Here is a 22,679-nt window from a genome sequence, read left to right as displayed (position 1 = left end):
AATCCAAGGCCCAAAATATGGAATTGGGCCGTCTCTTAGTTTATCCTTATCAAAACTAGAAACGTTTTGCCGCTATAGTCTCCTTCGCATCAGTCATCACTCATCACTTTGTTTTCTCTTTAATGTCTATCCTCAAACTAAAATTACTGTATGTTCCTTCGTTCCCTTTTAGTTATTATAAATCAAACAGTTCTACTCACTCATCTATTAATGTTGTCAATTGATTACGAATTTAACAAATTCAAGTTTTTTCGTTTTGGTAATGCATGAAGAAAAATGTAAACAAAAACAAAAAAAAAAACACTTTGTTGCTGATACTAACAAACGAAATGTTTGATTAGCTAGTGATTACTATGATATAATATAATTACATACGATATGATATTGGATTACATATGAAAGTTTAAATACAAAGACTATTGGACATAGACGTAGATTTCATTATAAAGAGACTTGTCTAACTTGTTGCCTTTGTCGAAACATAAAGAACCAACACGTCAAGCCCTTTTATATAGACGTTGATTTCATCTTATGTAGTAAGATATACTACTATACACCCTCTTTTTTTGTTACTTTTCTTTCTTAAGTCGTTTTTAAGACATGTGTATATACTTTCACACTTTTTTTTGGTTTAAATTTGTAGGTATATTTCTATATGCCAACTTCCATATTCACTTTATTAAGGTTCCTGCAAAATGATCACAAAAACTGTATCAAAGATTTACTACTAATTGAAAAACTTGTGAGGCAAGGTATTCAGTTTCCATTTTTAGTTATTATTCTGGTACTATAAATAAAATATAACCGTAACTAAGAAAATCTGCAAATTATACGACTATGTAATAGGTTTACAAAAAAAAATCACTTCCAGTTTCATGAATATATGGGGTATATATGCATGCATGTACCTTAGCAGTTTAGCAGTTATTGTGCATCATCGGCTAGGGGTTTTTAATTAGTAGTTAAACGATCCTGCATATGTTGATTATGTATAAGTGATTTCCTCATAGAAAAGATCTATAAATGCTAAAAAAAAATGTAAAATATAAAAGAAATGTTTGTAGTTTTACCTTCCCACCAGTTTCCTCTTGAAGCACTTTCGGAATCGCCTTCCTCTCCATCTTTCTTATACTGGACAACTCAAAATTAGCTAGTTTATTAGAGTTAATCAAAAGTACTTATATGTATATATCCAAATAAATCTAGATAGAAGGACAACACATATCTAGAATATCACTTTGCCTATTTGCGTTTATGCGCTCACACTTCCACTTCCATCTCGAAAACACTATTTTAGTGTATTATGCAAATTATCTGCTTGATAATTACTTGGAAACCTAATCCTAGTTCTAGTTTTCTTGTCGATATGCAACCAAAATATCTAGGGACTCACAGCATCTGGATTGGTGGTTGAAGAGGAATAGTTATCTTGGCCTCCATAGTATATGGATGAGCTCAAGTTGCATGGTGGTTGTGTTTCTTCACTTTGGTAACTCTTTCTCTCCTTATTTTTGCTCCTTTCTCCTCTTTCATCTGTACCCCATTATTCACATTTTCTCACTTTTAATAACTAAGCCGCGAGGTGTAGTAGTATTTCATTGGTACTTTGAAGTATAGTACATAAAAAAACATTTTTAAGGACTAACACGTCCAAAACTCTTAACTAGATTAAGCAGTAAACTCACTTGGAATCCCAAAATTTGTAGTTTGATATTTGGCAGCTTCATTTCGACTTGCCGAGTTCGCTTGCATCACCTTAAGTTGATGAGAACAAATAAAAATTATGTGAAACCGATGTATATCTTTTTAGAATGATGATATGATCATGATAATATTGGTTCATATATACCGTTGAAGGTAGTGGGAAAATGGATTGGAACAATCCTGTTGTTGATGAAGAAGACGAGGAAGAGACTCTTGGACCAAAAATATGATCCAACGACGAAGAGGAAGATGAAGAAGAACCAGATACCGACTTTTTGTTGTCCATCACCGCTCTTTTCAACTTTTTGTTGTCTACTTGTTTTTGTGTGTGTACTAATGTATTTATATGTTAAAGGGTTAGTTCTTTGTAGCTAAGGGATATGTTCAAATGATAAAGTAGAAAATGGAAAGAAATGAGAGAAGTTACTTTGAGAAATATTTTTAGTTGTTTGTGTTGGGAGGTATGAGACTTGCTCACTCTCCTATAAGCTTATTTATAGACACTGTTAACCACTTATCAGCTTTGAGCCTTTGACTATATTTGAAACCATATTAAAAATTACATTATTCTGATTTCCTCTTGGTTATTCCGTGTTATAAAAGATTTCCCATTTTAGGAATCATTTTATGACTGAAAATTAATTGGTTGATTATCCGACTAATCAACCGATTAATCGCCAATCAAGTCAGTAGATAACAGAATTAACGTGCCCCCTTAATACTAGATTATTCCAAATTTTACAAAATTTCTTGTTATGAATCTTCCGCATGACATTATGGGACATAAATAATTCTAACTTAACTTACACCAAAACTCGGTTGAACTCTCATGTACTATCTATCTATTACATATTTCATGTGTGATAATCAAATTCTTTTGATCGACTATGATACTTCCTATGGGTTTTTTTTTTTTTTTTTGTATTTGCATTTGACATTATGAAATGATTTTTTAATAACTTTATAAAACACAATTTTGAGTTTTTTTATCAGAGATCTTTTGGAAATTACAAATACACATAGAAATTGCAACTTTTGGCTACATTTCGTAATCACCGTTTAGTTTTCCAAAATGATGATATTTATATTAATATACAAATAAACGAGCCGTGCGTAAGGTTGTGGAAGCCTATAATGAAACAAAAAAATGAGTTCATGTACAAAACATAAAGCCCAAGTCATAGCATTTCCCTAGGACAAAAAAAACAATAATTAGGCCATACAAAGTATAAACGTTTATGTGAATCTGTTGAATAGAACTCAATCGATAGAACATAATGTCAATACGTGTGATGGGTATTTGTCCTAATGTTCTTTCTATCGGTTATTTGTTTGACTATGCCTTTTAAAACAGCCTCTGCAGAGATAACATCACATGCATGATCCGTTGTATCTGTATCTAACAAACACTTAGAATTATCTTTACGATGCAAATTAAATTCAAAGTAAAAACCAACGGTATAGGCTACTCTCACGCAAGGAATAATTCGACTGCAAAAAAGGAAAGACTGAATGGGATGATATACCTGTCCTTAATGGGACTTGAGGAACTCATGACATGTTCACCATAATCATCATATATCATCCATTTGTAACTTTCTCAAGTAATGGACACCATTGACATCAAGAATGTCAAAAAAGACATAGAGATAGATATTAAAGATGATAGAGAGGCAGCCTTTTGTAAAGAGGATTAGATCCCTTATGAGTCAAGGAGAGCCATAGCTTGAGGGTTAAAGAAGCTCTTAGCTACAAATTCTCTCTGCTCCCCAACCTTGGATCATTATACCGTTTGGATCTTTTATTATGCTTAGTTGACATTGCATATTTTTCACATGGTTAGGATGTTTAGATACATTGCACATAGTAATTTCAGTAGCAAGTAAGATTCGAGCTTGGGTATTCATATGTTGATGCTTTTGCATATGTTATTTTGGCTGGTTTATGGGATAATTTGTAGTAAGTTGATATTCTCTCCAATTTACAAGTTAGAAACCTGTCTTTTATTTCGAAAGTTTTTAATTGATTTATGTTAGATATTTATTTTTGATTTATATTATATTTCTATGTAAAATAATTTTTCTTGCCTAATTTCTCACCATTCATACAATTTGTTTGTATGATACAAAATTGTGAATGAGCTAAATAAAGAAAATATTTAAAACCGAATATTAGACCATGACGATCCCAATTTTTTGTAAAAAAAAACTTCTTCAGGTTCTTGATTCTTTAGTTTTAAGGTTGCATGCATGTATATATATATATATATTTTTTTTTCCGCCATGCATGTATATTAAATCACAGCTTTCTATTCATCCAATTTCTCCGTTAATATAATCTATATAAACAGAAAATAATTTAGTCGAATTAATGTAGTAAAGAAGAAATAAAATATGCCGAATAAATGTGTATATCGGGATATACAGAATTTTAGACAACACAAAATTAACAGATAACTATACCTATAAACAGTATAAAACAAAAAGAGATGAAAAAACTTTAGTGTTCCTTGTGTTTCCCTAAAGCTCAACAAGAAGCACTTGCTCCTTTTTTTCTTATCTAGAAAAGGAATCCTATACGTACCCCCAGTCGTTTATATATTTCGCTTTCAAATATTTGTATATATTGCATTTTCTAAATGAAGTTTAATTTCTTGTTGAGAAATGGTTTATACTAAGGTTGGGAAGCTAAATAACCTAAATAATTCATAGCTCTAAGTAAATCATGTAGATAATTAATTGTTTTTTTTCTCACTTTCTTGGGTCAAAGGGAATGCAATTGAAGAACATCTATCCATGTATACATCATAATTAGAATCAATATTTTAAAATAATCAAACAAAAAGTAGATACCTAACCAAACCGAATACAATGATGTTTAAATGGTTTCAATATAGTCTAATTTTAGTTCAAAGACTAGGAATAATGATTTATTGGTTTTTGTTAGTGTTTTCGTTGTATCACCGAAATTCAAATCTGCAAAAAGGCTTTGATGTTGGATTATAAGATTTTGGTTCTCCGGCCAGCATTTTCATTATATACTTTTCATGAAGTTGTCTTAAAGACTTCTTTGAGCTAGGCTATGGCAAACTTTTTAAAATAAATAAGCTTCATAATTGTTTAGAGTTAGGCTCTGGGCTCCAACAAAGCTGGACCGATTGATTTTTAGTTATTTAATATATTTCAGTTCAAATCATCCTCTCTTTTGTTTTTAGCCAAGTTTTCAAGTGAACCTTACAAGAGTAATTTACCGAACCAAAAGAAAAACCCTTACAATATTAAGTAACTAGTTATTAATATCCTTTGCCAACCTATGGCTATAGGGTTCGACGTTCATGGAGTATACTTCGTCTTCATCTACACCATAAATCCCTTTTTCACCTGCACACATTAATTCATATGTAAACAGAAACATTTAACTTACAAATATTTTTTCTTTCACTTTTACAAATTTGTTACTACGACATGATATTTGGTAAAGTAATATTTTTCACGGGATAATATATATATATATTTTTCCAGTGCAGAAAAAGGTATTTTTTTATTTTCTTGTAATCAGAGATTTGTGGTTTCAAGCAGCAGATTTGTGTTTGTCTTTTAACAAAAAAAAAAAAAAGCAGCAGATTTGTAACTAGCACAACGACTGGTCACCCAATTGACAACCGAAATTGGCCACCAGGGAATTTACATGCGGACTTGCTCTAGCGCCCGAGACCGAAGACCGTTACCTGGCCATGATCCATCCTCGGGTGTGCGTCCGTGCCATAAGGGTTCGGTCTCTACTCTGGACCACCTCGGTGGGGCCAGGACACTCGGTTATAAAAAAAAATTGGATTTAATGTGTTTTTGCATGGAGTACAGTAAATGTATATTTTCGTTTCTTTGTTGAATAAACGTACCAATTAATTTTTTAGCCTCTTCATCGGTAAGTTTTGCTGCAAAGCCGCTCACGACTTCCTTGTAGCAATATATAAGAGCATCTTTTGGTGACCTGATGAAAAAAAATAGACAACATCAAAAACTTATGAATTCTTTTAGCAAAAAAAAAAAAAAACTTGTGAATTTTTCTCTATAAAATAAAATTTGTTTTAACTATTTTCGATTCCTTTTCTTATACCGACTCAATCTTCATTGTGATACCATTTTGGATTGCAGCCTTATTTCCCCCATGATATTTTATCATTTGTTTTGGTTTATGTTTTTGCTAATACATCTACAAACCATTAAGTTTTTGCTTATTGCTCTACTCCGTAGAAACCACGAATTACCTTCCGTGAACCACCTTTTTGAGAAGTTGTTGGTATTGCTTACAGTCACCATGATACAATTCAAAATCAACATGGACGAGATAAACCTGTGTATCACATTTGGTAAAATATTTATGCTTTAAGAAAAAAAAAATTATGCTTTGCCTTTGAGGAAATACCTTCATTAGCGGATTGTCCGGAGATGGCCCCAACGCTCTACTCGAACATACGACGGAAACTGAAAATGCTAAGAAAATCAACAATATTTGGGAAATCATTTCAATAAAATTGCTAAGAATTATATTGAGAGATTAAAGATTTGAGATTTGGATAGAATAATCTATATTGTGATTTCTGAATACAATCATAAATAGTGGTGAACAATGAAAACGTTAGGCCAAAAATGCGAAGCTATAAGTTCTATAACCTCTTTGGAGCGTTTTATAACAGCATTTATTGAGTATTTATTGGACTCCCTTTTAACATCCTATTTTATTACTCCTTCAGTTTTGTTTTAGTTGTCGTTTAAGGTTTTCTCACACAAATTAAGAAAAACATTAAATTTTCTGTTTTACCCTTTATTAATATATTTTATAGAAAAAATCATTGGCCGAAACATTAAAACAGTAGGGATAAAACTGGAATTTTCACAAAACATTTGCATCTAAAACCTAAAACGACAACTATATATTATGAAACAAAATTTTAACTCTAAAACGACAAGTAAAACGAAACGGAGGGAGTATAAAAGAAAAAAAATATGTAGTAGAAACTACCTAAATCACCATTAATGAGATTTAAAACTAAAAATCTATAACCAAGAAAACAATTTTAAAACGATTATTTAAAAATCGCTTAAAATAATTTAATTAAAATTTTATATAAATTTTTTATTTATTTATATTAAAATATATAAATCAAGACTTAGTGTACATCACCCTTGTTATCAACGGAATGATCATTAATTAATAAGACTCAAAAGTCTTTATTTTACTAAACTATAGATATTTTAATAAAGAGTGCATATATATAGTGGCAGCTTCAGTTCTTGACTTCTTGGGGAATTCACATGCAAGCTTTGGGTCCGTTAATCGAGTATATGACAATCGGACTCCTGACTTGGCGGGAACCGTCTTTCTCCGTCCACGTGAGCCACGTGTTCCTTGTCATAAACGCCTTGTTCTTCTTCCAATTCCGCTTCGATATTCCGGTGACAGTCACCGTGAAAGTCTTGGTCTCTCCCAACTCGCTAAATGTTAGCTGTGGAGGATCCACAATGATCTCGTCAAAGTCCTTGTCACCTCGGTAGTTGATTTCTCCGAGGTAAGTGAATTCTCCGTCGTTAACGTTTGTGACCGTTCTATGGAAGACTTTTTTGAATGGGGTGTCCAGGGGCAGGGGGACTCGAGCCGTCATGGTTGGATAGTTGAGGTCGGCGTCGTGGTCTATCTCTGTCTTGGAGCAATCTATCTTGTCGCTTCCAACGTGCGATCTTAGCTTCTCGGTGTTGTAACCTAGTTTGCACATGTAATCTATGTAGTCTTGGTAATGTGTTTCATAGACCAAACCCGGGTCTCGGACTTTTGTAGCGTTTAAGTGACCTGACCCATATGCAAACTCATAGCCCTCATCCGTCATTTCCGTGGCTGCAAAGAGAAAAAGAATATTAAAATTTATATACTACAATATATAAACAGATGAATTAATCTGTCATTGGTGTTGGGGCTTACAAGTGGTCATGAGGGCAGATTTAATAGCGGATGGAGACCAACGTTTGAACGACTTGAGGTACAAGGCAAGTCCAGTGGCGTGAGGGCAAGCCATGGAAGTTCCTGACATTATGTTGAACCTGAGATGGCGGTAATCGTCGGAGGGGCGCTCTGACGAAAGTTTCACATTCTCGGGCCAACCCGCTATGATGTCTAACCCCGGAGCAGCTATATCGGGCTGAAAACAAAACTCCATATGAGAATTATAAACCAAAACTTTACTGCTGCTTTTTTTCTAGTGATCAAGTTGACGTGTAATACATGTAAAATAAAATTACCTTGAGAATGTTTGCTAAGAAACTGTCACAATTAGGACCCCTCGATGATAAGTGAGCAACAGTTGGAACCCATCCCTCTTCTCGTGGAATTTCCTCGGTCTTGTGGATTTTGGCTAAACGTTCTTTGCTGTAAGAATCAACACAAAACCAAATTCATTTTTTTAAAACTTAGTTGAGAAAACAATTAGTCTTAATTGTTCTTGTATGACCACTTAATGAATGTCGTTACCTTTGATCTTTTTTATAGTACTCCCATAGTTTACCTTGCTTTTGTTCGTCCAAAAATATAGAAGTGATAGGAAATTGTAACTTTTTCGACTCATTGAAGTCGTAAGATCTACTTCCCAATACGATTGCGCCTTTCTCTCTCTCTTTGATCGCTTTGTCCAAGAGGTTGATTTGAGCGAATTCGAAGAAAACATCTTTTCCTTCATCCTTCTCATAGTTAGACAAGATTGAGTAACCGTTGCTCCTACAATTGAGAAGCAAACATTTTCAACGATAGTAAATCCTCACTTATTGTAGAACAAAACCGTCTAAAACTATTTAGAAGTCATTTGCAAATATCATATCAAATCAAGCATATATAAACTGATGTTCTAAAAAGATTTTTTTTTTCTTTTTTTTTGTTGAGTTGAAGTCGAAATTGATTTAAAAATTTCAAAAGAAAGTTTAAGAATTTTTAATTGTGAAATCGGATCCTTTTTTTTTTCGGACAAAGATGAAATCGAATCCTATGCATATATATGCACCAATTTGCACAACAAACCCTTGGTACCGATGACTTACTCAGCGATGAGTTCACGTTTTCTTGTTGATTCAGCGGATGCTTTTTCATCCAAAAGTGGGTAGAAAGAATCTTGTGTCTCAAAGGTGTTGATCGTGTCGTACACCTGGTTTCATAACAAAGATATGTTAAACAAAGCGACAAATTAATGGGAGACTATTTGAAAGTCAATAAGTCTAACGGGAGATTGCTTGCGATTCAAGAAACCTATCTGTTTAACTTACAATAATCGGCTTATCTTCTCCTTCCAGCTCCAACTTAGTCTCTAAATATCTATCTTTCAAGCTCGCTGCAACGGTCATGACCCAAGGTGCGCCATTAGCGACAGTGTAATAATAGTTCCCATCGTTCCCGGCCGCGGCTGAAGTCAAAATTCCATTCTTAAGTGCTCTCAAGAACGCCCACGAGACTTTATCTTTTTGCAGCCTAGATATAAACCCCTGAGAATACGATATGATGTCGACCTTGTCCTCGATCGCATCATCTATTGCCTTCAAGATATTATCTTCTCGACAAACTGAATCCGCTCTACCATCTTTTCTTATTACTCTCCAACATGTTTTATAAACGGCGATCTTCGCGTTGGGAACACCGCCTCTCATCGTGCCTTCCGCTAGCCCAAAGTAGCCTGCCTTCTCTACTTTCCTGCCGGCAACAATGGAGGCTACGTGTGTGCCGTGTCCCGTCACGTCAATCACCGATTTCTCTTCAACCCACTTGTACTTTTCTTTTTTCGGGTAGTATGATCGAGCCCCAACGATTTTGCTGCAATTGTAGTTTATAATAGCAAGATTAATTCTTACACTTCCAACTTTCAAGATTTCTAACAATGTCATCTGGAGAAAACAAAATCATTTTTTTTTTTTTGGTTTTATCATAATTCATAACTAAAGGTTTGTTAATTATATAAGAGCGTGAATGATAGATTTTTGAGTTCAAACTAATCCCACGCATGATTGATACCAAAAGAAAATATAATGAAAAGGAGAAACAGTTAATAAATGTATAGTATAGTACTTGTTGCAAGTTATGTTTTCGCATTTGTTTTCCCAACCAAGAGGAGGAGGGCTATCGCTACCGAAGAGCTCAGAGTAAGGCCAAATGCCGGAATCGATGACAGCCACCACCAAATCACTCTCATTCTCGAGATTGCGCTCAGCTTTTAATGTTAGATTCATGAAGTCCCATGATCTTGTCGTTTGAAGCTTTAGGTTTCTGCTACGTGACACTTCCAATACTTCTCTCCTCCCTGCATCAAACATTGAACATGTCAATCTAGCACTAGGCTATAATTCTACATTTTTGGCTTTAATGTGTTATAATAATATTGTAATGATCATTTGTATAAAATAAATGGAAACGCAAACGTGGCGAAACAATTGTGGTCTTACTCATCAGCTTTTGCCGTTCACTTTCTGTGAGACTTGCCGAGAAACCGGTGAAGCTCTCCTTATAGCTGTAGATAAATGCATCCGCTACGGTGCTGCATTGTGTTTACATATATAGGTAATTGGTTGGTTTCGTGGGAATTTTGAACCTATATCTCATCAAAATTGATATGACTTAAAAAGAATAAGGCATAATTTAAACCTATCGTCGTCAAGAACTTCGCCGAGTAGTTCCTTGTGACCGGAACTTGACCCATATGGATGCCCTCCAACTTTTATCTGCACAAGGTATGTCTGTACCATACAAAGCAAGAAGTCATATGTTAAAATTCAAACATTAGTCCTTATATTTATCCAAAAAAAAAATATTATTCGTAATGCAATCTTTGACCTAAAATTGAAAAGCATAGTCAAGATGCACCAACGAAAATAAAAGTTTTAATCTCAAAACGGAATAGTGTCTCTCATTAGTGTTAATTGAACGAGACTTACTAATCTTAATAAACAAATATTTTCACAACAAAGGGTTTGGATAGTGTATATATAGAATAAGGTCCATTTTACTCACCTTTCGCGTGTCGTTTGCGTCCGCAAAAGAAGCAAAGAAGAAGAGTAGCAGTTGAAGAAGGAAGGTATGAAAAGCTATTGCCATCCCTCACTCACTCACTAGAACAATCTTATTTCTAATTCTTCTTTTTCTATAAGTTTGTTCTCATATACTTAAGTTTTGTTGCAGTAGATAGTAATGTGCTTAAAGTCTATTTAAAGAGAAATTTCATGAAGGAGATTGGGAGCGAAAAGGACTAAAGAAGAAGAAAATTGGAGGAGAAGATTGAAATCGAAACATTTCATCGTGCATAAGCTCAACAATCAATTTTAAAGAATCTTATTCTTTGATTATGAAGCTGCATGCTTTTTTTTTGGTGATTCTTGAGAAAGTCCATGATCAAATGTTTTTTCTGTTTTACGATAAAACTTGAGTATACGTACGGTATTGATTCAAGTGCAAATCAAGAAAAAGTGAGGGTCTACGTTGACGCACATATATATGTATAACGACTGCTTGGTTCGATGAAACTTGTAAGGTCCAATTCGCCTTTGTAGAACTTGTAAGGCACAACACAATGTGGTCAGACAAGATAATAACACTTGACACGGCACACGCCTTAAATAAGTACAATCATGTTTTAGTTGTTTATGTTAGTGTATATTTAATAATTTTTCTAAATGAACCGACACAAATTAAGGATTTTTAATTTATTTGCAAACTTACACGCTGAAAACAATGGTTAAAAACAGCCGTTTACGTCTAACGCTTGTATTTTCAATTTACAAAAATATTTTATGAAAATTAGAAATAATTATATTTCAAAAAAGTTTTTTTTCTTTTTTTGTTTGAATTTTTGAGGATAGTATGAAATGGTCACAATACTATGTAGGAAGTCTAGACGAATATGACATGGTCACAGTACTATGTAGGAAATGTTTGAGGCTAGTGTGATCAAAGTATACGTTGTCTAAGTGAGGAAATGGACTAAGAATATGAACATATTCAAAGATATGATAATGACATGATATGCGTCTAAGGAATTGGATACATGTGGTTTTGGTTCCCGTTTGCAACCAAAAAAAAAAAAAAAGTTACTTTTACGAACTTAGTTATCGCTTCCGTGTTTACTTCTCATCCACAACAAAGAGCAACATACCATTTCATTCCCTCTAATTATTATATTCTGTTCTATTTCCCGAGTCCTCCAAAAGGATCATATATCACTTCACTCACGAACATACCAAAACAAGTGGACTTTGATTTCAATAGCTTCTCACATTCTTCTTTTACTTAACATGAGCATGTGTGAAACTTGTTCTTGTGTAATTTGGATGCTCATTCGATTTTTATGATGGTAATCGAAGATGTCCATATGTGTTACTTATGTCCAATCACTTTTACATGCCCCTTAAGAGACAAAGCTCATCTCACTAAACTTTTTGTTATAAAACATTTCATTTGGTGTCCTAAAATCCAAGAAACGACCATATGCATGTACACACCAACTATGTGATCTCAACAGGCAGATGAAAATCATGTAAAACCCATAAAATGAAGATAGAAAAAAATACGCAGAAAGTGAATTTGGGGAAGAAAGAGATTAGAAGACTACGGACTTGCTCCTTTCCAATCAGTACACACTTCAAAGCCAAATGTTCAATGGTTTGGTTTCAACCAATTTCTCGAGCAAGATCAAATCCATCTGCGAAAGAAGGAACAGTCAAAATGACTCATTTAAGTAATAAGTTTAGCCCGGAAGAATCCATTAGAAATCATGTTTAACAGAAATGTGAACTTGAACATATCAGTGCATGAGAATCCTTTTATTCACTTGTTTCGTTTTGGTTTTCACCAAGGACAGACTACTGACTAACCTCAATGAAAGGATCAAATCTTTGTGGACATCATGAATTTGGTCTTCTTCTCCGCGGGCTTCAAAATCTGAAACGAGCACATAAGGTTCTCGTCCACGCTCATCATCGCACCAGCATTATCAAATTCACCACAGTAGTTCGGAGCTGAAAACACCGTCACAAGTTGTCTATCAGCAAAGAACTCATAACCATCCTCCACGACCTGCCATAAGAAATTCAACCCCCTTGTTAACATCACAAAAGCAGTAGTATCAAAGATACATGATCGAAAAATATCTACCTGATGGGCACGGCACACAAGGTCTAAATCATGTTTTGTAAGAAACTCAGAAACTTTATCAGGACCAAAGGTGTATGAAACACCTCTATCATTCATTCCCCATCCTTTAACATCTTTCCCAGGATCAGACCAGAGCAAATCACAGAGAAGCCCGGTATCCGGAATCATAGTAGGACGAGGCAAGTTTCTAATCTCATCCAAATGGTCAAGATCCGGCGAAAGTCCACCGTGCATACACAATATTTTGTCATCTATAAGCGCCGCAACAGGAAGGCAATTAAAACAGTCAGTGAAAACCTTCCATACCCTCACATTGAACCTCCTTTTACATTCATCATAAAACCCGTAAATCCGATTGATAGAAGCACATTCGTGGTTTCCCCTTAGTAGAAAAAAGTTCCCAGGGTATTTGATCTTGTAAGCTAGTAAGAGACATATTGTTTCAAGACTCTGTTTGCCTCGGTCCACATAGTCCCCCAGAAAAAGATAATTGGCACTAGGAGGGAAGCCACCGTACTCGAATAGCCTCAGCAAATCACTATATTGCCCATGTATGTCACCTGGTTTAAAACATTCACACCACAAATCATAAGGTAAATCACAGAACGGGATAGGATTTTTCATGAACCCACACAGTTTCATAGCAACAAGATAAACTCATATCCACTCAATCATTATCTACAAAAAGCCAAAACATTTCTCACTCAGATTCTAGTCACTTCACAACATCACTCAAAAGAAACAATAAGAACCCTAAAATCAATTCGGAGGAAATTAACATCAACGAATCAAATTGGGAACATACCACAGATTTTGATGGGAGCCTCAAGCTCAAGCAAATTGGGTTGCTGAAGAAAAATATCTCTAGCTGTAGTACAGAGCTGTTTGATCTCAGCTTCCGAGAGCTGGACTTGCTTTCCTGGTCTAGCTAACCGGACCTCCGTGAGTCGCCTGATTATATCATCGAGAACCGCCGTGTCCATCGCCGTTTGCTGCCCCTGCGTCGTCGTCGCCATTAACAGAACCAAACAAAAAAAAACCCTAATTTTTTTCGACCCCAAAAAACGAAAAGAGCAAATGCAAAACAATCAGTGAAAAACAAAATTAAAGAAGAAATTACGCGCAAAGACTTTCGAGTATTTTTTTTTTATATATAATTCGAATTGATTTTTAATTGAAGAAAAAAAATGAAAGTAAAGTATCGGAAAATGGAGATGGAGACGAATTTTACACCTAAAAGAAAAAATTAAGTGATAAGTAAATTTGGATAATGGGAATAGTTCGTGACGACGTCGTTCTTAGAGTCCTTAAAACGGGCTTTAGCTTAATGGATAATGGGCCGTTAATTAGTACAATATTAAAAAAATACAAATTCGACCTAACAAGAACTTAGATAAAATCTGCGTAGTACATCATACATTCCAAAATAATAACATTATTTTGGTAGTTTGGTAATAAAGGTGGGCTTAACTCACACCTAAAACTCATGAAAATGATATGGACTGGGTCGGAATGACTCGTACGTTGAGGCCTGAAAGAGCCCATCAATGCAAGAGAAATAGTCGTCTCTTTTATTTGCTTTCCGATCATAAAGTTGTTTCTTTGGGTGAATATATATATATCGTAAAGGTTGGATTCATTCTTTCCAACTCAATTCCACGTTTCTCATCTCAAGTCTTTTTACACCAAAACTCTTTACAGACACAAAGTTGACGATTTATAACAACTTGGATAAGATGTCTCATGGATGAGATACGAAAGTAAATTCTTGGATGTTACGTGATTAAAGACAAATGCGGTGGATCTTGTATTTTTTGCATTATTGGCTACTCAAGCTCAGCCAAATTCTTCGATATATATATATATATACTTTATATTGTCACAAGAATTGTATCATAATAAAAAATGTTTAAACAAATGTCTTCTAGTTCAATAAGATTGATAATTCAATAAGTCATTTTTAACGTGAATTAAACTCTTGTTGAACTAGAAGACAACATTTCAAGTTATAAGATTACTGGTGAATATAATGATGTAATTAATAGGAAAATAACGCAAATAGTTAAAATAGTTAACATTCTCTTCTTCTGATGGAAAATAATCAAACATCATGGGGGTATAGATACTTAAGATAAAATATATAACTTGATAAGAAAAAAAGAAAAGCCAAGCATTCTTTTAAATAAATGAGAATTCCCAAAAATAAGCAGCCTTAATAAAAATAAGTTATGGATCGTCCACTCCATACAGAGATCGACTTTAGCAAGTTGATAAAGAAATGGTCAGATCTCAAGGTGGAAACTGTTGCTGAAAAAAGCTAGATTTGATCTGATGCTGTCTTTAACCCAAAATATTAATTTGATCCCCAAAAAAATGTAGATTAATCGAAAGAAATAACTTTAAAATGACAACAGGTTGGGCTTTTGTTCTGTAAAAATTGAGGTGTCTGATTCCACTTTGAAGCCTCTTTCACCTTTGCTGCGTCATCACCAGTGACGACTTGCCTATAGATTGATGCCTCAAATTATAATTATTATTATTAATTGGTCCGTCGTTTGTAATGTCAAAAATGCTCAATTGACATTATAAAATTGCCTTTGGTAACGTTGCAAAAGCGCATCTTTATCGTGTAATAGAGTTACGACCTTTGTGATAAGCCAGTATAGCGTAAAACTTGTGATATAATTAGTGCTTATGGATTCATGTGTCGAATATTTGAAACTTAAAAAAGATAATAAAATGCTATGTTTTCAATATATATATGTACACTAATATTCCATATAACAACTTTAATGTCTATCCATAAATCTAGCTTTGTACTATATACCATGCTATTTAATGTTTTTTTATATATATAAATATTTTATGATTTCAATTAAGTAAGTTGTGTTCGATTTTTATACTCAAATAGCAATTTATATAATAAATAAATATTATATACATATATAGATGATGAGATGATACAACTTTTAGCAAAAGATATGACCAAACAAAGATTAAAGGGAAAAATGAATGTTGAAGAAGAAGAGGAAATAGAAAGACAAGAAATGTCACATTTTATTATATGTAATCTGAAATAATATGTTATAACTTATATAAATTTCGTCCTAGTTGACTCTTTTTCTAAACCATAAAAACAAAAACAAAGAAAATTTAACAAAACCAAAGTTATAGGAAAATAGTTAGAGCCGATGGAACGAGCGTCTCCATCAAACCCCAAGAAGAAAGACTTTTTTTTTGCTTTCGTTTACAAATCTCACTTTTTGGTTTTTCTCCCCATTAAAAAAAAAAAAAAAGCTGATAACCCAGGTGTTCGGTTCTACCGAAGTGGCCCGACTAGCGTCGTGTCCAAGCGGAGATGACGTGGTTTTAGAAAGCTGCAGCCGCAATATGAATTCCGCAGTGGCCAGGAATCGAACCCAGATAGCGGTACCCCCAGCTGGAGGCCTTTTATCACTACGAGATAACTCGTGGTAAAAAAAAAAAAAAAAGTTTTCTATGATGGGTGAGAATAGTACTAAGATATGTGACCTCCCGAGAAGTCTTTGTGTTGCATCTCTTTTCTTGTTTTTTAAAAAAGAGAAGCTTAAAAAGGTTTCAACTATCGTCCTCCTCCCCACACCGTTGTTTGAGGGATTCTTCCGCCTCAGCAAAACCAAAAAGACATAAAAATATTCTCTTAAAAAAAACATATCTTTCTCTCTGTTCCTTTCCTTTCAGAAGCTAAGCATCTCTTCCTTTTCTTTTTCTCTTTTAGTTTTTTTTTTTGCCCGATCTCTTCTGCAAAGATTCTCTCTTTCTTTCTTCTCTTTTCATTTATGTTTTTATTCTCTAATAACAATTTCATGGCTTCCAACTTCTTCTTCTTCTTCTTCTTCTTCTCCCCTCTTCCTTCTTCTTCCTCCTCCTCTTCTTTTCTTTGCTTCTCTCTCCGGCCGTCGTTTTCGCTTTACTCACACGTTTTCAAGTATATATAAACACGTGTGGGCCATTTTTCCATCCTCATGGATTCTTCTTCCACTTCTTCTTCTCCTTCTTCTTCTTACGGTGTTGCTCATGTCAGCCATATCTCTAATCCTTGCATCTTTGGTGTGTTTTCTTTTCTTACCAAATTATATTCTTTAGACTAAATATTGAAAGGGTAAACCTAACGTTTTGATAATTATAGGGGAAGTTGGGTCGTCATCTTCGTCAACATATAGAGATAAGAAATGGAAGTTGATGAAATGGGTGAGTAAGCTTTTCAAGACTGGCTCTAATGGTGTTAGTGGTGTTCACACTAATCATCATCCTCAGTTTCAAGAAGACGAGAATATGGTGTTTCCTCTACCTCCTTCTTCTTTGGTAATTATTATTTTTAGTTACATACTCATTTAATTTGAAACATTTCTTCTTTCATTTTTTTTTTCTATTTTAATCTACACACATATACTATAAACATGTGATTATTCATATTTAAAGCATTGATATACAGAAGACATGTGAACATACTACTGTTTTCTTTTTTTACTCGTGTTGTTTGAAATAAATAACACGGGTCATGTACATTCTATAAAATTGTCACATCCTTGAATGAGTTGGTCCATTTATGATTTATATTGTTGTCATGATTCTCGTTGGGTTTTGATGCTCAAATTGAGATAATGTGACAATGTGGCCTTGTGCACTATTAGGGATAAGAAAAATAGGTAGAAATTGGTTCAACAAGGAGTAGTTTATTAGTGGGCCGAATTGAGATATTTTCTTCCTATTACCGAGTTGAGATATATTTTCGATTCATTCTCATGTATTATGCGGATTAGATTCCCAAGTTATCTGAGCTGTATTTTTTTAATAATACACAATAATGCTTTAATTTGATTTTTAATTAATAATTTTTCTTGAAAACTTATATAATCAAATTATTTCAACTTTTAAAAGATAATATGAACAACCTAGCTCATATTGGGTTAGAAATATACTCCCTCTGTTTCAAAATATAAGAAGTTTAACGTATATGCACACATATTTAGATAATTTATTTTTCTTTTAAAAACATTATTTATATTTAGTTTATGGAAAAATTCAACCAATCATAATAAAGACTGTAGAATATAAATAGTCACAAGTTGTCAAATGCATTTAAATTTACATTGAAACTAGCAAAACATCTTATAATATGAAACAAAACAAAATCCCTAAAATATCTTATATAATGAAACAGAGGGAGTAATTTTTAATCCATGAATTAAATAGATAAACACAAAATACTCGGTAAATGATGAAAGAGTTGTATTGGATTGATGTGGCCTATTTTGATACCTTTTCCTTTTTTGTCAACCTATTTTGATACCCTTTAGCACTACCAATGATATTTAGTTGTGATCATATATGAATCTATAAAAGATGATATATATATATCATGTTGGTGGAATATTATTATTATTATCTGAAATATGCTAATTTATTTCATCAATTGGTGCCATTTTGGATGGTCATGTCAACGAATAACGAATCACAGGATGATCGGTCGAGAGGTGCACGGGACAAAGAAGAGCTGGACCGTTCAATTTCACTTTCTCTAGCTGACAACACGAAGCGCCCACATGGTATCTCTATCTACGTTCATGAATTAAAGTATTTGTTATGAAAAAAATTAAAGTTGGTTCAAAACGTTATGTCTATTGCATTAGAGAATAAATCTCTATTATGAAATAAATTGTGCAGGGTATGGTTGGTCTATGGATAACAATCGAGATTTTCCAAGGCCTTTTCACGGTGGCTTGAATCCATCATCTTTCATTCCACCTTATGAGCCTTCCTATCAATGCAGACGAAGACAAAGGTACAACAAAACACATTCTCTTAGTGTAATTAAAAAATATCTATTTCTATAAAAAGTAAAATAAAATGAGCTGTTTATAGTAGCATTAGTTCAATAATACCCACGAATTTTCCTAACCTTGGTTCAAACTTTTAATAGTAATACCCACGAATTTTCCTAACCTTGGTTCAAACTTTTAATAGTACATTGTAAATTATGAAAACAAACTTAAAAATTTCCATTTCTTAAAACATGATTTCCAATTGCACATTTGGTAACATTGTTTCCGTGATTTTTAGCAGAATATGTGGCGGTTGCGATCGCGATATTGGATCAGGGAACTATCTAGGATGCATGGGCACATTCTTTCATCCTGAATGCTTCCGTTGCCATTCTTGTGGTTATGCTATCACTGAGCATGAGGTATATATATATATGCACACATATAATAATACTCTTAGTTTATGTTAATGTCCTTTTGAAGTGACTAAGGTTGTGTGTTTTGTCTTCTCTCTTGATTCAAGTTCTCTCTGTCAGGAACCAAACCCTATCATAAGCTTTGTTTCAAAGAGCTTACTCATCCCAAATGTGAAGTTTGTCACCATTTTGTAAGCAATGATACAATCACCTTATAATTAAGATTCCTAAACATAAGATATTTTTATATTTTTCCAATTCCATATTCTTCTCCTCAGATACCAACTAATGATGCTGGCTTGATCGAGTATCGATGCCATCCGTTTTGGAACCAAAAGTATTGCCCGTCTCACGAATATGATAAAACCGCTCGTTGTTGCAGCTGCGAACGTTTGGAGGTAATCAAATACAAATAATTTTATTAATTCTTGATAAGTCCATATCTATTTTTTTTACAAATCAATTGTGTTTTTTTTCTTTCCTTTCTATGTTGTGATCATGAAGTCATGGGATGTGAGATATTACATGTTAGAAGATGGGAGAAGCTTGTGTTTAGAATGTATGGAAACCGCGATAATCGATACTGGAGAGTGTCAACCGCTTTACCACGCGATAAGAGACTATTACGAAGGAATGTACATGAAACTTGATCAACAGATTCCTATGCTTCTTGTTCAAAGAGAAGCTCTCAATGATGCTATCGTAGGAGAGAAAAACGTAATCTTTGATCTTTCAACTTATACATAACCATTTTTGTGATAGTTTCTCTCAGACTACGATTAGAGTTAATCCTAGATCTGTACGTTTCACAGGGATACCATCACATGCCTGAGACAAGAGGTTTATGCTTGTCTGAAGAACAGACAGTTACAAGTGTATGTCTTTTCAAACTCTTCTTGGAAACTTTCTTAAATTTCTGATTCTAAACAGTAAATTTTATTTTGCTCTGTTTTTTTTTTTTTTGGTTCTTCACAGGTTCTTAGAAGACCGAGACTTGGTGCTCACCGTCTTGTTGGTATGAGAACTCAGCCTCAAAGGCTTACACGCAAATGTGAAGTCACAGCCATACTCGTTCTTTACGGACTCCCGCGGTACTACACTAGTCACTCAATTCTCAAATTCGCTTTTTGACACTAAACGACTACTAACCTAATCGTTTTTGTGGATGAAGATTACTAACCGGAGCAATTCTCGCCCATGAGCTCATGCACGGATGGTTAAGACTCAATGGTAACTACTGTAAGAATTATTTGGAGGTCACGCATTTATTAATTAATGTGTTACGTACTGTCATTATTTAATTAGTCACAACTTATGTGATCATTTTGGTATAAAGTATACATTTTCAAAAATTTCGTTTCTTATACGAAAAGTAGGAGGAGAGGAAAACTAGGTTTACAGTTGTTCGTTTTTTTTTGTAATTTAAACATATTAAAAATCATCCGCACCCATTAATATGATTTTGTGTTAAATGTTACATCTATTTTGATATATAAAGTCTATAGTATAACTAACAGCATCTTAAATTCTTTAATTTCTTGTTTCTATCAGGGTTTAGGAACCTTAACCCTGAGGTAGAGGAAGGAATCTGCCAAGTCCTCTCTTACATGTGGCTTGAATCTGAAGTTCTCTCAGATCCTTCATCAAGAAACTTGCCTTCAACATCATCGGCAGCCACACCATCATCATCATCATTGTCTAACAAGAAAGGAGGGAAATCAAACGTAGAGAAGAAACTTGGAGAGTTCTTTAAACATCAGATAGCTCATGATGCGTCTCCAGCTTATGGAGGAGGTTTCAGAGCAGCAAATGCAGCGGCTTGTAAGTACGGTCTACGTCGCACACTCGATCATATCCGCTTAACAGGAACTTTTCCTTTGTGATCTTCTCAAATTTAATGTTATGTGTTATGTTGCTCTATGATCTTGATTTGGATTGGATGGATCACACCGTGTTTGTGTTAACTTTAAATAGAATCTCAAGAAAGACTTTATCTCCCTTTGGATTTTGAATGGGGAGATTTGTTGCTCAGAGATTTTATAAGAACTGATTGAATACTAATAACAAAGAAAGGCTTTATTTCCAGAGAAACACCAAGAAATTGCTAATGAATGATATAACATTCCCAAAAATCAATTTATTTCTAAAATCTTAAACTGGAACAAGAAGAAATTACTACTTAATACTGAGTCATAAAAAAAAGAAGCAAGATTTAGACATAGGTATCGATCAAAGACTTCCTCATCTCACTAACGACAAAATCGGGCTGAGATTGGACTAGTTTGAAGATACCGTTAACAACAGAGAGCTCTACTGCAGTTGTGTCTGACCCACAGAAAGCGGTCCAATCGTTCACAGTCAAACCAGCGGATATCACTTGGCTTCCACGGTTCATGGTTCCTGCAACCAAAGGCACCTGAAGAAGATTCGCTAGTTCGACCATTTCTTCCACTTTCGTATTTGAATGAACCTATATAGTGAAAAAATCATATATTCTAGTCAGATAATTTCTGGTGAGACAAAATGCCACAAAACAAAGACAAACCAAAAGAATGGATGTTTATATTGTAGTCTACAAACCATTCCACCATTATTGGATAAAGAACAATAACTTCCCACAAGTTCGTTATTCGCAATGGTTTGGCGATAAACTTCAACACCAAGAACATCACTTATTATCTCTTCGGTGTTGTTCTCAAGCTTTGGATGCACAAGCGCGACATAGTCATTGCAAGCTATAGCGTTTCCAAGTGCACATATAGGTTCCTCAATTCGTTGGACTACAACTTCATCAGGCAAACTATCTCTCAAATGTTGAAGCTCTGTTCACATTACAAAACAGTCCCGAATTAATAAAAAGATCATTACAAAACTATATAAAAAACTTGTAATAGTGAAAATCAAATCACCTTGGTCTGTAATGGTGTGAGACAGAAGAAGCCCGTTTTTGTTTCCAACACATAGACTACCTATAGTACCAGATCCTCCTATGGAAGTAGTAACAATTGGGATAACACCTTTTAACTTCGACTCATAACCACTACAAAGAAATTAAACATTTACAAGTCATAATAAAACCAAACTTGTACATGAAAACTTAATTAGACAATGTCAAGAGTGTAATATATATACGTGAATAAATTTGCGGAGGCAGATGTTGCGGAAACGAGACAATAAGCATTTGTGAGTTTGGAAAATACACCAATTTCGCAATTATTGTTATCATATTGAAGACCTGCCTCAAAAACAAGACAAAAATCATGTAAGCAACTTAAAAAGAAAGCATCGTATAAAAGCTAAAGAGTCGCCATGATATAATTATGGATCCAACACCACCTGCGGAATTAAGACACACGAAAACCTAATATGAGAATAAAGAATTTCAGTACAGACCCAAGGCAGAAACAGAGAATGAGGGTTTTTAGGGTTTTACCTTGTCGACAAATCGGAATAAAGAGTTAGGGAACGATTTGAAGAAACCCTACTCTTCTTATTTATATCAGAAACTTGGAAGAAACTTATGTTAATTATTTCCATTTATTAATTTTGGAAATTAGTAAAAATAAAATAATAATTAAAACTC

General features: G+C 34.0%; 6 protein-coding genes across 14 annotated transcripts; 1 reads left to right on the top strand and 5 right to left on the bottom strand.

Annotated features, from left to right (window-relative positions):
- Positions 1-266: 266 nt before the first annotated feature.
- On the bottom strand, positions 267-2,556 carry LOC9315895 (uncharacterized protein DDB_G0271670). Of its 2 annotated transcripts, none has more exons than XM_021029553.1 (5): positions 1,850-2,556; positions 1,686-1,755; positions 1,394-1,533; positions 909-1,131; positions 267-688 (listed from the first exon to the last, which is right to left on the bottom strand). In XM_021029553.1, the coding sequence occupies exons 1-4, from the start codon at positions 1,988-1,990 to the stop codon at positions 1,027-1,029; spliced, it is 456 nt and encodes a 151-aa protein (XP_020885212.1). In that variant the 5' UTR covers positions 1,991-2,556; the 3' UTR covers positions 267-688; positions 909-1,026. The 2 variants fall into 2 exon arrangements, with proteins under 2 accessions (XP_020885212.1, XP_020885211.1); XM_021029552.1 differs by lacking the exon at positions 1,850-2,556 and having other exon boundaries at positions 485-688; positions 909-972; positions 1,071-1,131; positions 1,686-1,827.
- Positions 2,557-4,861: 2,305 nt separating this feature from the next.
- On the bottom strand, positions 4,862-6,438 carry LOC9315894. 2 transcript variants are annotated; one of them, XM_002879781.2, is made up of 4 exons: positions 6,130-6,438; positions 5,972-6,057; positions 5,603-5,694; positions 4,862-5,084 (listed from the first exon to the last, which is right to left on the bottom strand). In XM_002879781.2, the coding sequence occupies exons 1-4, from the start codon at positions 6,226-6,228 to the stop codon at positions 4,990-4,992; spliced, it is 372 nt and encodes a 123-aa protein (XP_002879827.1). In that variant the 5' UTR covers positions 6,229-6,438; the 3' UTR covers positions 4,862-4,989. The 2 variants fall into 2 exon arrangements, with proteins under 2 accessions (XP_002879827.1, XP_020885571.1); XM_021029912.1 differs by having other exon boundaries at positions 4,908-5,084; positions 5,972-6,438.
- A 438-nt stretch (positions 6,439-6,876) lies between these two features.
- Positions 6,877-10,906, bottom strand: LOC9315893 (subtilisin-like protease SBT4.1). Its single transcript, XM_002879780.2, has 10 exons — positions 10,741-10,906; positions 10,375-10,466; positions 10,176-10,267; positions 9,802-10,033; positions 9,009-9,549; positions 8,787-8,890; positions 8,227-8,469; positions 7,998-8,124; positions 7,681-7,897; positions 6,877-7,596 (listed from the first exon to the last, which is right to left on the bottom strand). Exons 1-10 carry the CDS (start codon positions 10,822-10,824, stop codon positions 7,016-7,018), a joined length of 2,313 nt encoding a protein of 770 aa, XP_002879826.1. The 5' UTR covers positions 10,825-10,906; the 3' UTR covers positions 6,877-7,015.
- A 1,224-nt stretch (positions 10,907-12,130) lies between these two features.
- LOC9317748 (serine/threonine-protein phosphatase PP1 isozyme 4) lies at positions 12,131-14,106 on the bottom strand. The gene is made up of 4 exons (XM_021029449.1): positions 13,682-14,106; positions 12,877-13,436; positions 12,597-12,798; positions 12,131-12,424 (listed from the first exon to the last, which is right to left on the bottom strand). The coding sequence occupies exons 1-3, from the start codon at positions 13,890-13,892 to the stop codon at positions 12,610-12,612; spliced, it is 960 nt and encodes a 319-aa protein (XP_020885108.1). The 5' UTR covers positions 13,893-14,106; the 3' UTR covers positions 12,131-12,424; positions 12,597-12,609.
- Positions 14,107-16,375: 2,269 nt separating this feature from the next.
- Positions 16,376-21,180, top strand: LOC9315892 (protein DA1-related 2). 6 transcript variants are annotated; one of them, XM_021027866.1, is made up of 12 exons: positions 16,376-16,965; positions 17,045-17,193; positions 18,377-18,464; positions 18,583-18,700; positions 18,979-19,102; positions 19,204-19,287; positions 19,375-19,494; positions 19,601-19,813; positions 19,909-19,971; positions 20,072-20,187; positions 20,268-20,335; positions 20,648-21,180. In XM_021027866.1, exons 1-12 carry the CDS (start codon positions 16,881-16,883, stop codon positions 20,977-20,979), a joined length of 1,560 nt encoding a protein of 519 aa, XP_020883525.1. In that variant the 5' UTR covers positions 16,376-16,880; the 3' UTR covers positions 20,980-21,180. The 6 variants fall into 6 exon arrangements, with proteins under 6 accessions (XP_020883525.1, XP_020883522.1, XP_002881681.1 ...); XM_021027863.1 differs by having other exon boundaries at positions 16,377-16,965; positions 17,045-17,220; XM_002881635.2 differs by having other exon boundaries at positions 16,379-16,965; positions 17,045-17,220; positions 20,268-20,326.
- Positions 21,181-21,271: 91 nt separating this feature from the next.
- Positions 21,272-22,648, bottom strand: LOC9315891 (eukaryotic translation initiation factor 6-1). Of its 2 annotated transcripts, none has more exons than XM_021027868.1 (6): positions 22,530-22,648; positions 22,398-22,432; positions 22,229-22,331; positions 22,006-22,136; positions 21,677-21,918; positions 21,272-21,566 (listed from the first exon to the last, which is right to left on the bottom strand). In XM_021027868.1, exons 1-6 carry the CDS (start codon positions 22,631-22,633, stop codon positions 21,309-21,311), a joined length of 873 nt encoding a protein of 290 aa, XP_020883527.1. In that variant the 5' UTR covers positions 22,634-22,648; the 3' UTR covers positions 21,272-21,308. The 2 variants fall into 2 exon arrangements, with proteins under 2 accessions (XP_020883527.1, XP_020883528.1); XM_021027869.1 differs by having other exon boundaries at positions 22,398-22,457; positions 22,530-22,560.
- Between the last annotated feature and the right edge of the window lie 31 nt (positions 22,649-22,679).

Source organism: Arabidopsis lyrata (assembly GCF_000004255.2).
Source record: "Arabidopsis lyrata subsp. lyrata unplaced genomic scaffold ARALYscaffold_4, whole genome shotgun sequence".
In the NCBI taxonomy this organism is placed as follows: domain Eukaryota; kingdom Viridiplantae; phylum Streptophyta; class Magnoliopsida; order Brassicales; family Brassicaceae; genus Arabidopsis; species Arabidopsis lyrata.
Note: the sequence above shows the minus strand (reverse complement) of the source record. Positions and strands in the feature narration are given on the sequence as shown.